At 43.2% G+C, this 13244-nt stretch overlaps 1 protein-coding gene across 1 annotated transcript; it reads right to left on the minus strand.

Annotated features, from left to right (window-relative positions):
- Positions 1–173: 173 nt before the first annotated feature.
- Positions 174–1658, minus strand: LOC112221126 (ribonuclease-like 3). The gene is made up of 3 exons (XM_024383255.2): positions 1611–1658; positions 1448–1510; positions 174–705 (listed from the first exon to the last, which is right to left on the minus strand). The coding sequence occupies exon 3, from the start codon at positions 695–697 to the stop codon at positions 239–241; it is 459 nt and encodes a 152-aa protein (XP_024239023.1). The 5' UTR covers positions 698–705; positions 1448–1510; positions 1611–1658; the 3' UTR covers positions 174–238.
- Between the last annotated feature and the right edge of the window lie 11586 nt (positions 1659–13244).

A 13244-nucleotide genomic window follows, 5' to 3' on the forward strand; every position in this document is an offset into this window, starting at 1 on the left:
CTAAAATTGACTGAAATTTAATCAAACCCTGAGATGTATTTTGGTCATTCTTTCAGATAATTAATTGTTTCCAGATCAATGGACACTAATCAATTTATACAACTAGGAAGATTGGTCCAAAATCCCCAGTAATGTGTTGTCATCATAGTGAAAAACAAAACAGGATACAGTAATTCAGGTGTCAAATTAGGCATATTATTATTTATTTCAGAGAACCAGTTCATAGCAATCTGCTAAATTAGACAATAAGTATATCGTCGCCATAGTGCACTGGCCATTCTCGTTCACAAGCAATGACAACTTTCCTGGTGGACGAAGAACCCTCATATTCACATCGGGGATGAGTGTGTTGACATAGCGTTTTCTTTTTACACTTGTGCTTACATATGACTACAGGGAAGCGATTATTGCTTTCAAACAGACTGTTGCCCAAAGGTGTGCCACCCCCAGTACAAATGGCCCTGACCTGATTTGAATTGGCTTTAATGAATGTGTTTTTTACTTTGCAATTTGCGCTATCAGACTCAGTCAACTCCAAGTAGCCCATCACACCCTGACACTTCTGTATTGTCATATCCCCCTTGACGTGCTGTCGGAGGAAGTGTGTATAACGATGGCCGATGTCGGCAGGTTGACTGTGTACCATCACTGTGGCACACATCAACACCAGGAACAGGAAAGCCCTCTGGAACCCCATGGCATCAACTAAATGAAGAAACAGGAGGGGTAAGTTAGACTATTACAAGTTTATTACTATTACTATTAATTACTGTACCAGTGTAGACTATAAGCCAGGGGTCCCCAATTACATTCAGCCATGGTCTGATTTTTCAGATGGTCAGGGGGCTGGAAAATAAATAATTTGTTCCCTGCAAATTGACAGCAATAATCCCAAACAGATATTGTACAGTATTTTGAGAAGAACAGAATAATTTCAGACCTTGATTACATTGTCATACGATGACATATGCCTCTATTTATGCTATTTATTGGGCGGCAGGGTAGCCTAGTGGTTAGAGTGTTGGACTAGTAACTGGAAGGTTGCAAGTTCAAACCCCTGAGCAGACAAGGTACAAAACAGTTAACCCATTGTTCCTAGGCTGTCATTGAAAATAAAAATTTGTTCTTAACTGACTTGCCTAGTTAAATAAAGGTAAAACTTTTTTTTTTTTTTTTTAAATGTGTGGGAATACTTATGAACAGGTGTCATATATTTAAATTACTTTTAGATGATTTCCTGGTGATTTTACAGTATTTTATGTCAAACAAGGAAAAATAAATTGTCAACGCTTGTCAAATATTGGATGAAGTTAGATAGAGTAAGTAGAGTCATCATACTCCAAAGCCATTTTGTATAAGTTATGCAAATATAAATTATATTATATAATTGGAATAATTTTTCTTTTTTTTAAATGGCTAGATTTTACTTGAGAGAGAATGCACTTACCTCTGGCAACTGGGTTCAATGGCCTTCAGTGTGACTGATAAGGTGTTTTTTGTCCTCAGATATCTACAGATACAATACAGCGTTAACCAGAGACAACACTCTTCAGATTCAGAGTTATTATTTTATGTTCTAGTACTGTAATGCTGAGGTAATTACATCTTACCTGTTTGAGTGTCTCCACTGTGAAGTGAGTAACTCTAACCTGAATCTCGACTTATATATACACTTTCATGAACTTTGATTTGGGAGCCCCTGCACCCGTGTTGCAACATTGTAGGGGAGAAAGGGGTTTAAATTAGCTAACTATTAACTGAAATTTTTCCCAAATAGCTTGAGAGCTTTGTATACCTTGTTATGTTTCTGTTGTATTGTTTGGTTGCTTTTTGTCTGTCTGCCTGCTAAGGGTTGGTTGTCATATGTTTCCTTGTCCTGTTGTATTCTGTGCTGCTCTGCATGTGCTCATTGTCTGTCTGTCTTGTCATTTTAATTAATGTTAATAATCTGCCCAATAATCTGAATTCTGTCGCTGTACATTTCAAAAGTGCTGAACAAATAGTTACATTGACTACGTTCGTCCTAGTTTGCTCATTAATGTCTTAAGCGAAATTAAGGATTGCTTCTTACCCGCTTGTCTTGCCCTTATGTCGTAGTTTGTCAGTCAGTTCACCCCCTTGGCATTTTTCCTATTTTGTTACCTTACAACCTGGAATTAAAATGTATTTCTGGGGGGTTTGTATCATTTGATTTACACAACATTCCTACAACTTTGAAGATGCTAAATATTTTTAATTGTGAAACAAACAAGAGATAACACAAAAAAACAGAAAACTTGAGCGTGCATAACTATTCACCCCCCCAAAGTCAATACTTTGTAGAGCCACCTATGCAGAAATTACAGCTGCAAGTCTCTTGGGGTATGTCTCTATAAGCGTGGCACATCTAGCCACTGGGATTTTTGGAGATTCTTCAAGGCAGAACTGCTCCAGCTCCTTCAAGTTGGATGTGTTCCGCTTGTGTACAGCAATCTTTAAGTCATACCACAGATTCTCAATTGGATTGAGGTCTGGGCTTTGACTAGGCCATTCCAAGGCATTTAAATGTTTCCCCTTAAACCACTCGAGTGTTGCTTTAGCAGTATGCTTAGGGTCATTGTCCTGCTGGGAAGTGAACCTCCGTCCCAGGCTCAAATCTCTGGAAGATTGAAACAGGTTTCCCTCAAGAATTTCCCTACATTTAGCGCCATCATTCCTTCAATTCTGACCAGTTTCCCAGTCCCTGCCAATGAAAAACATCCCCACAGCAAGATGCTGTCACACCCATGCTTCACTGTGGGGAAGGGATTCTCGGGGTGATGAGAGGTGTTGGGTTTACGCCAGACATAGCGTTTTCCTTGATGGCCAAAAAGCTCAATTTTAGTCTCATCTGACCAGAGTACCTTCTTCCATATGTTTGGGGAGTCCACATGCCTTTTGGCGAATGCCATATCAGCTATGTTTTTTTAAAGGCAGTAAATGAGGCTGAATGAACTGTTTTGCTGCCAGACAAGGCTCCGCTGATAGCCAGGTGTAGCAGTGGTATAGTGCAATTAATGCATTGTTTAGTGTAGTCTTGTGTAGTGACTTTACTGGCTTGTATCCCTGTATTTGGCCTTTAAATGAACCTGAAATCAATGTTTTATTCAGATGAATTTATTGTTTATATATTTGATAGCAATGGGATGCAATTCCATCATCTCAGTCACATACATTGGGTTATGTAACTATTTGCATAACATTAATATAACTTGGCCTAGGACTGCTAAGGTTGGCATCACACATGATGTGAGATATAACTTGATTGATTCAGCCAGTTACTTTACATTACTTTATTAAATGTAGCTTTAAAAGGACTGTGCACATTAATCAACATTACTGTAAACATGTTAGTTTTAGCCAGCCAGCTAATTCTCAACTGTAGTTATCCTATGGTTCCGACTTGGTGTACAAGGAGAACACTGTAAGAATGGCCAATGTTCTGAATTCTGTTGCTGTACATTTCAAAAGTGCTGAACAAATAGTTACATTGACTACGTCCGTCCTAGCTCGCTCATTAATGTCTTAATCGAAATTACAGATTGCCAATTATCCGCTTGTCATCCCCTTATGCCACAGTTTGTACATCTCAATTGTCAGTAGAAACCACACTTGTTTAAGCAAGTCATCCATATCAGCTATGTTTTTTTAAAGGCAGTAAATGAAGCATAATGAACTGTTTCGCTGCCAGACAAGGCTCCGCTGATAGCCAGGTGTAGCAGTGGTAAGGTGTTGGGACTGCTGTTGGGACTCTGATGTTGGCACAGCTTTATGTAGGCCCTAACAGTTTGTTATAGTGGAATTACTGTATTGTTTAGTGTTGTGTTGTGGCTTTGCTGGCACGCAACCCACATATCATTTCTTTTGCCCCACCAAGATTTATATGCTAAAATCGCCACTGGGCAATCCAGACAGCACTGTGTTGGATGGAGAGAGTTGACTGTTAATTTATAAAGTGACAGTTCTGTGGTGTGACTCGTGATCCATTCAGCTGTGAAGGCCAACACACCACCTGATGTAAGACTTCAAAATCAAATGTCAACTCCCTCTATTAAAGACAAGCTGCTGTACCAATCAAACTCAGTTATGAAAGTGCTGTTCAGAAATACTGATATCCATAGTTGATTGAATACAAGTATTCTCTTCATAAGCAATTCATAATCATTGCCTGCTCTTTGCTTCTACTTTGCCTTACACAGAGAACAGGAAAACCCAATAAACCTGGAGATAAACACTAGTTAATGCCAACAGCTGTTGGGAAGTCCTGGATTGCTACATAAATTGTTGGACTTTGGATTCTTATTATATAACGGGTTGTTTGGATCCTGGATGCTGATTGGTTGATAGCAGGGAGTTATTCACCACAATCTCTGGGTAATGCCTGTTAACAGTTCTATTAGAATGATCAATGTGCATTCAATATCCCACAGCCAAGCCAAGAGGGAGGGGGAGAGGAGATGGAGCAGCAGAGATGAGTTCTTACCTGCAATTAATATTCAAGTAAATTATTTTTGTAGTTTATGCCCATGTTAGCTCTCTCTGTCCATATGTTCAACAACAGCCATACCAACAGCCATCTATATACAGTACATTCTAGTTTGTTTGATGACGAGGACGTGGCTAAAATGAGCTTCCCACCTCCATATGTTCAACAGCAATATAAGAGTTTACTTTACAGCCTGCATCAACCAGTTTCCGTCCGCCTGCCTCCAGGTGTCAGAGCTGAAGGAGCGACTGTGGCCCATGCGGGGCTTTTGGCTCTCTCTCCCACACACCATCTGCAATGACAAGAACATGGCCACCGACATCACCAATACGGACCGCTGCTGGAATGGAGAGACCAGGGGGAGGTGGGTGTGAGGGTGGAATGGACAGACCAGGGGGAGGTGGGTGTGAGGCTGGAATGGACAGACCAGGGGGAGGTGGGTGTGGACCAGGGGGATTTTTTTAATTTTACTAGGATCCCCATTAGCTGACGCCAATTGCGACAGCTAGTCTTATTGGGGTCCGACATAACGAAAAAGACATTATGGACAAAATACTCTACAATTTACAAACCATATTTTTTTGTACATGTTGTGTGTGTGTGTGTGTGTGTATGTGTGTGTGTGTGTATCTATCAGTTCCATGTCAGTACATACACACAATAAGTAGGTCACATGGGGGTGAGGAATTGTGCCATGAGGTGTTGCTTTATTTGTTTTTTGAAACCAGGTTTGCTGTTCACTTGAGCTATATGAGATGGAGGGGAGTTCTATGCAATCATGGCTCTGTATAATATTATACATTTCCTTGAATTTGTTATGGACCCGGGGACAGTGAAAATACCCCTGGTGGCATGTCTGGTGGGGTAAGTGTGTGTGAGTGTGTCAGTGCTGTGTGTAAGTTGACTATGCAAACATTTGGGAATTTCCACCACACTCATTTCTTTATATAAAAACAAGAAGCGATGCAGTATCTCCTCTTCTTTTAGCCAAGAGAGACTGACATGCATAGTATTAATATTAGCTCTCTGATTACAATGAAGACCAAAAATGTGTAACTGTAACGGTTTTCTTTAGGTGAAGTAGAGGCGGACCAAAATGCAGCGTGGTCATTATTCATTGTACTTTAATAAAGAAACTGTACACGAATAAACTAACAAAACAACAAACGTGCGAAAACCTAAAACAGTCCTATCTGGTGCAAAACACAGAGACAGGAACAATCACCCACAAACACACAGTGAAACCCAGGCTACCTAAGTATGATTCTCAATCAGAGACAACTAATGACACCTGCCTCTGATTTAGAAGCATACTAGACCGAAACATAGAAATACCCCAAAACATAGACTGCCCACCCAACTCACGCCCTGACCATACTAAATAAATACAAAACAAAGGAAATAAAGGTCAGAACGTGACAGTAACTCTGTTCTGGGCTAGCTGCAGCTCAACTAGGTCCTTCCTTGCAGCGCTTGACCACCTGGCTGGACAATAATCAAGATAAGATAAAACTAGAGCCTGCAGTAATTGCATTGTAGAGTGAGGTGTCAAAAAAACAAAGCATATCTTTATCACAGACAGACCTCTCCCCATCTTTACAACCATTGAATCTATATGTTTTGACCATGATAGTTTATAATCTAAGGTAACACCAAGTAATTTAGTCTCCTCAACTTGTTCAACAGCCACACCATTCATTACCAGATTCAGCTGAGGTCTAGAGCTTAGGGAATCATTTATACCAAATACAATATGCTTAGATTTAGAGATGTTAAGTACCAGTTAATCACTGGCCACCCTTTCCAAAACTGACTGCAACTCTTTGTTAAGGTTTTCAGGGACTTCATTAGCTGTGGTTGCTGATGCGTATATGGTTGAATCATCAGCATACATGGACACATAGGCTTTGTTTAATGCCAGTGGCAGGTCATTGATAAAATTTGAAAATAGTAGAGGGCCTAGAGAGTTGCCCTGCGGTACACCACACTTTACATGTTTGACATGAAAGAAGCTTCCATTCAAGAAAACCCTCTGAATTCATAAAACATATATTTTCTCAAAAACAAATTATGGTCAATAATATCAAAGGCAGTCTAACAGTACAGCTCCCACAATCTTCTTATTGTCAATTTCTTTCAACCAGTCATCAGTTATTTGTCAGTGCAGTACATGTTGAATGCCTTTCTCCAAAAGCATTCTGAAAGTCTGTTGTTAATTTGTTTACAGAGAAATAGCATTGTATTTGGTCATACACAATTGGTTCAAACAGTTTGTTAAGAGCTGGCAGCAAGCTGATAGGTTGGCTGTTAGAACCAGTAAAGGGTTCTTGGGTAGCAGAATGGATTCCCTCCAGGCCAGAGGACTAACACTTTTCTGTAGGCTCAGATTAAATATATGACAGATAGGAGTGGCTATAGAGTCAGCAACCATCTTTGGTAGTTTTCCATCTGAGTTGTCAATGACAGGTTTGTCATTATTGACAACGTTACAAAATTCAAATTTACAGTGCTTTTGTTTCAGTATTAGTCTTTTATGCATGAATATGATGACTCACTGTTAGTTTTTGGCATTTCCTGCCTAAGTTTGCCCACTTTGCCAATGAAGTAGTCATTACTTCCGGCGCCGACAGAGATGGCCGCCTCGCTTCGCGTTCCTAGGAAACTATGCAGTTTTTTGTTTTTTTACGTGTTATTTCTTACACTAGTACCCCAGGTCATCTTAGGTTTCATTACATACAGCCGAGAAGAACTACTCAACTCACCATCAGTACGACCAAGAATATGTTTTTCGCGATGCGGATCCTGTGTTCTGCCTTACAACCAGTGTGTGGATCACATGCAGCGACCCAAAAAAACGACTCAGAAAAAGAGGGAAACGAAGCGGTCTTCTGGTCAGACTCCGGAGACGGGCACACCGTGCACCACTCCCTAGCATTCTTCTTGCCAATGTCCAGTCTCTTGACAACAAGGTTGATGAAATCCAAGCAAGGGTAGCATTCCAGAGGGACATCAGAGACTGTAACGCTTCTGCTTCACGGAAACATGGCTAACTGAGAGACGCAATCCGAAGCGGTGCAGCCAGCGGGTTTCTCCACGCATCGCGCCGACAGAAACAAACATCTTTCTGGTAAGAAGACGGGCGGGGGCGTATGCCTTATGGCCAACGTGACATGGTGTGATGAAAGAAACATACAGGAACTCAAATCCTTCTGTTCACCTGATTTAGAATTCCTCACAATCAAATGTAGACCGCATTATCTACCAAGAGAATTCTCTTCGATTATAATCACAGCCGTATATATCCCCCCCAAGCAGACACATCGTTGGCTCTGAACGAACTTTATTTAACTCTCTGCAAACTGGAAACGATTTATCCGGAGGCTGCATTCATTGTAGCTGGGGATTTTAACAAGGCTAATCTGAAAACAAGACTCCCTAAATTTTATCAGCATATCGATTGCGCAACCAGGGGTGGAAAGACCCTGGATCATTGTTACTCTAACTTCCGCGACGCATATAAGGCCCTGCCCCGCCCCCTTTCGGAAAAGCTGACCACGACTCCATTTTGTTGATCCCTGCCTACAGACAGAAACTAAAACAAGAAGCTCCCACGCTGAGGTCTGTCCAACGCTGGTCCGACCAAGCTGACTCCACACTCCAAGACTGCTTCCATCATGTGGACTGGGAGACATTGCGTCAGACAACAACATTGACGAATACGCTGATACGGTGTGCGAGTTCATTAGAACGTGCGTTGAAGATGTCGTTCCCATAGCAACGATTAAAACATTCCCTAACCAGAAACCGTGGATTGATGGCAGCATTCGTGTGAAACTGAAGGCGCGAACCACTGCTTTTAATCAGGGCAAGGTGTCTGGTAACATGACTGAATACAAACAGTGCAGCTATTCCCTCCGCAAGGCTATCAAACAAGCTAAGCGCCAGTACAGAGACAAAATAGAATCTCAATTCAACGGCTCAGACACAAGAGGCATGTGGCAGGGTCTACAGTCAATCACGGACTACAGGAAGAAACCCAGCCCAGTCACGGACCAGGATGTCTTGCTCCCAGGCAGACTAAATAACTTTTTGCCCGCTTTGAGGACAATACAGTGCCACTGACACGGCCTGCAACGAAAACATGCGGTCTCTCCTTCACTGCAGCCGAAGTGAGTAAGACATTTAAACGTGTTAACCCTCGCAAGGCTGCAGGCCCAGACGGCATCCCCAGCCGCGCCCTCAGAGCATGCGCAGACCAGCTGGCCGGTGTGTTTACGGACATATTCAATCAATCCCTATACCAGTCTGCTGTTCCCACATGCTTCAAGAGGGCCACCATTGTTCCTGTTCCCAAGAAAGCTAAGGTAACTGAGCTAAATGACTACCGCCCGTAGCACTCACATCCGTCATCATGAAGTGCTTTGAGAGACTAGTCAAGGACCATATCACCTCCACCCTACCTGACACCCTTGACCCACTCCAATTTGCTTACCGCCCAAATAGGTCCACAGACGATGCAATCTCAACCACACTGCACACTGCCCTAACCCATCTGGACAAGAGGAATACCTATGTGAGAATGCTGTTCATCGACTACAGCTTGGCATTCAACACCATAGTACCCTCCAAGCTGCCATCAAGCTCGAGACCCTGGGTCTCAACCCCGCCCTGTGCAACTGGGTACTGGACTTCCTGACGGGCCGCCCCCAGGTGGTGAGGGTAGGCAACAACATCTCCTCCCCGCTGATCCTCAACACTGGGGCCCCACAAGGGTGCGTTCTGAGCCCTCTCCTGTACTCCCTGTTCACCCACGACTGCGTGGCCATGCACGCTCCAACTCAATCATCAAGTTTGCGGACGACACAACAGTGGTAGGCTTGATTACCAACAACGACGAGACGGCCTACAGGGAGGAGGTGAGGGCCCTCGGAGTGTGGTGTCAGGAAAATAACCTCACACTCAACGTCAACAAAACTAAGGAGATGATTGTGGACTTCAGGAAACAGCAGAGGGAACACCCCCATCCACATCGATGGAACAGTAGTGGAGAGGGTAGCACGTTTTAAGTTCCTCGGCATACACATCACAGACAAACTGAACTGGTCCACTCACACAGACAGCATCGTGAGGAAGGCGCAGCAGCGCCTCTTCAACCTCAGGAGGCTGAAGAAATTCGGCTTGTCACCAAAAGCACTCACAAACTTCTACAGATGCACAATCGAGAGCATCCTGGCGGGCTGTATCACCGCCTGGTATGGCAACTGCACCGCCCTCAACCGTAAGGCTCTCCAGAGGGTAGTGAGGTCTGCACAACGCATCACCGGGGGCAAACTACCTGCCCTCCAGGACACCTACACCACCGATGCTACAGGAAGGCCATAAAGATCATCAAGGACATCAACCACCCGAGCCACTGCCTGTTCACCCCGCTGTCATCCAGAAGGCGAGGTCAGTACAGGTGCATCAAAGCTGGGACCGAGAGACTGAAAAACAGCTTCTATCTCAAGGCCATCAGACTGTTAAACAGCCACCACTAACATTGAGTGGCTACTGCCAACACACTGTCAATGACACTGACTCTACTCCAGCCACTTTAATAATGGGAATTGATGGGAAATGATGTAAATATATCACTAGCCACTTTAAACAATGCTACCTTATATAATGTTACTTACCCTACATTATTCATCTCATATGCATACGTTGATACTGTACTCTATATCATCGACTGCATCCTTATGTAATACATGTATCACTAGCCACTTTAACTATGCCACTTGGTTTACATACTCATCTCATATGTATATACTGTACTCAATATCATCTACTGTATCTTGCCTATGCTGCTCTGTACCATCACATGTACATATTCTTTATCCCCTTACACTGTGTATAAAGACAGTAGTTTTTTTGGAATTGTTAGTTAGATTACTTGTTCGTTATTACTGCATTGTCGGAACTAGAAGCACAAGCATTTCGCTACACTCGCATTAACATCTGCTAACCATGTGTATGTGACAAATAAAATTTGATTTGATTTGATTTAAAATAATTGGCACCACCAAATGGTTTTGTGATGAATAAGCCATCTGATTCAATGAAAGATGGATTTGAATTTGTCTTTCTGCCGATAATTTCGTTTAAAGTACTCCAAAAATATTTTCCCATCATTCTTTATGTCATTTATCTTGGCTTCATAATACAGTTTCTCTTTTTGTTGAGTTTAGAGGTGGGTGTGGTCCAGGGGGAGATTGGTGGACCAGGGGAGGTGGGCGTGGACCAGGGGGAGGTAGGTGTGGTCCAGGAGGAGGTGGACCAGGGGGAGGTGGGTAATCCTGTGTGGCTCACTTGGTAGAGCATGGCTCATTAATAATTTGCTTCTCATCAGCTTAGGGCTCCTTCAAACCAAACAAACATGTGTGTAAAAAAAACCTGAAAGCAAGTGAATGTTTTTTAATGGGAGCAGTGCATTAAGGAAAGGATTATGTTTTGTTGTCTGTCAGAAAGCTTACAATGAAATATCAGTGAAACAATTGAAAAAATAGAATAGCATTGTTACTGGATCATTTCACCCTATCCCACCACACTGCTGTGTTGGACATCCCATTCAAAACATGTAGAACCAGGAACAGATATAGCCCTTGGTTCACTCCAGACCTGACTGCCCTTGACCAGCACAACAACATCCTGTGGCGTACTGCATTAGCATTGAATAGCCCCCACGATATGCAACTTTTCAGGGAAGTTAGGAACCAATATACACAGGCAGTCCGGAAAGCAAAGGCTATCTTTTTCAAACAGAAATTTGCATCCTGTAGCACAAACTCCAAAAAGTTCTGGGACACTGTAAAGTCTATGGAGAATAAGCTGCCCACTGCACTGAGGCTAGGAAACACTGTCACCACCGATACATTCACGATAATTGAGAATTTCAACAAGCATTTTTCTACGGCTGGCCATGCTTTCCACCTGGCTACCCCTACCCCGGTCAACAGCCCTGCACCCCCCACAGCAACTTGCCCAAGCCCCCCATTTCTCCTTCACCCAAAACCAGATAGCCGATGTTCTGAAAGAGCTGCAAAATCTGGACCCCTACAAATCAGCCGGGCTAGACAAATCTTTCTAAAATTATCCTCCACAATTGTTGCAACCCATATTACTAGACTGTTCAACCTCTCTTTTGTATCGTCTGAGATCCACAAAGATTGGAAAGATGCCGTAGTCATCTAGACCTAAACTGTTACAGACCTATATCTATCCTACCCTGCCTTTTAAGGTCTTCAAAAGCCAAGTTAACAAACAGATCACCGACCATTTCGAATCCCACCGTACCTTCTCCGCTATGCAATCTGGTTTCCGAGCTCGTCATGGGTGCACCTCAGCCACACTCAAGGTCCTAAATGATATCATAACCGCCATCGATAAGAGACAATACTCTGCAGCTGTATTCATCGACTTGGCCAAGGCTTTCGACTCTGTCAATCACCACATTCTTATCAGCAGACTCAACAACCTTGGTTTCTCAAATGACGGCCTCGCCTGGTTCACCAACTACTTCTCAGACAGAGTTCAGTGTGCCAAATCGGAGGGCCTGTTGTCCGGACCTCTGGCAGTCTCTATGGGGGTGCCACAGGGTTCGATTCTCGGGCCGACTCTTCTCTGTACACATCAATGATGTCTCTCTTGCTGCTGGTGATTCTCTGATCCACCTCTACGAAGACGACACCATTCTGTATACCTCTAGCCCTTCTTTGGACACTGTGTTAACAAACCTCCAGATGAGCTTCAATGCCATATAACTCTCCTTCCGTGGCCTCCAACTGCTCTAAAATGCAAGCAAAACTAAATGCATGCTCTTCAACCGATCACTGCCCACATCCTGCCGCCCCTCCAGCATCACTAATCTGGACGGTTCTTGAATATATGGACAACTAAAAATACCTAGGTGTCTGGTTAGATTGTAAACTCTCCTTCCAGACTCACATTAAGCATCACCAATCCAAAATGAAATCTAGAATCGGCTTCCTATTTCACAACAAAGTACCCTTCACTCATGCTGCCAAACATACCCTCGTAAAACTGACTATCCTACCGATCCTCGACTTCGGCGATGTCATTTACAAAATAGCCTAAAACACTCTACTCAGCAAATTGGATGCAGTCTATCACAGTGCCATCTATTTTGTCACCAAAGCCTCATATACTACTCACCACTGCAACCTGTATGCTCTTGTTGGCTGGCCCTCGCTTCATATTCGTCGCCAAACCCACTGGCTCCAGGTCATATATAAGTCTTTGCTAGGTAAAGGCCCACCTTATCTCAGCTCACTGGTCACCATAGCAGCACCCACACATAGCACGCGCTCCAGCAGGTATATTTCACTGGTCACCCCCAAAGCTAATTCCTCCTTTGGCCGCCTCTCCTTCCAGTTCTCTGCTGCTAATGACTGGAATGAATTTCTGAAGCTGAAGACTCATATTTCCCTCTCTAACTTTAGGCACCAGCTATCAGAGCAGATCACAGATCACTTCACCTGTACATAGCCCATCTGTAAATTGCCCATACAACTACCTCATCCCCATACTGTTATTTCTTTCTTCACCTTTGCACCCCAGTATCTCTACTTGCACATTCTTCTTCTGCACATCTATCACTCCAGTGTTTAATTGCTAAATTGTATTTATTTCGCCACTATGGCCTATTTATTGCCTTACTTCCCTCGTCTTACCTGATTTGCAC

This window comes from Oncorhynchus tshawytscha, linkage group LG21 (genome assembly GCF_018296145.1).
Source record: "Oncorhynchus tshawytscha isolate Ot180627B linkage group LG21, Otsh_v2.0, whole genome shotgun sequence".
Lineage (NCBI taxonomy): Eukaryota > Metazoa > Chordata > Actinopteri > Salmoniformes > Salmonidae > Oncorhynchus > Oncorhynchus tshawytscha.

Coding starts and splice junctions, on each gene's coding strand:
- LOC112221126 (XM_024383255.2), bottom strand. CDS start 697: ATGGGGTTCCAGAGGGCTTTCCTGTTCCTGGTGTTGATGTGTGCCACA.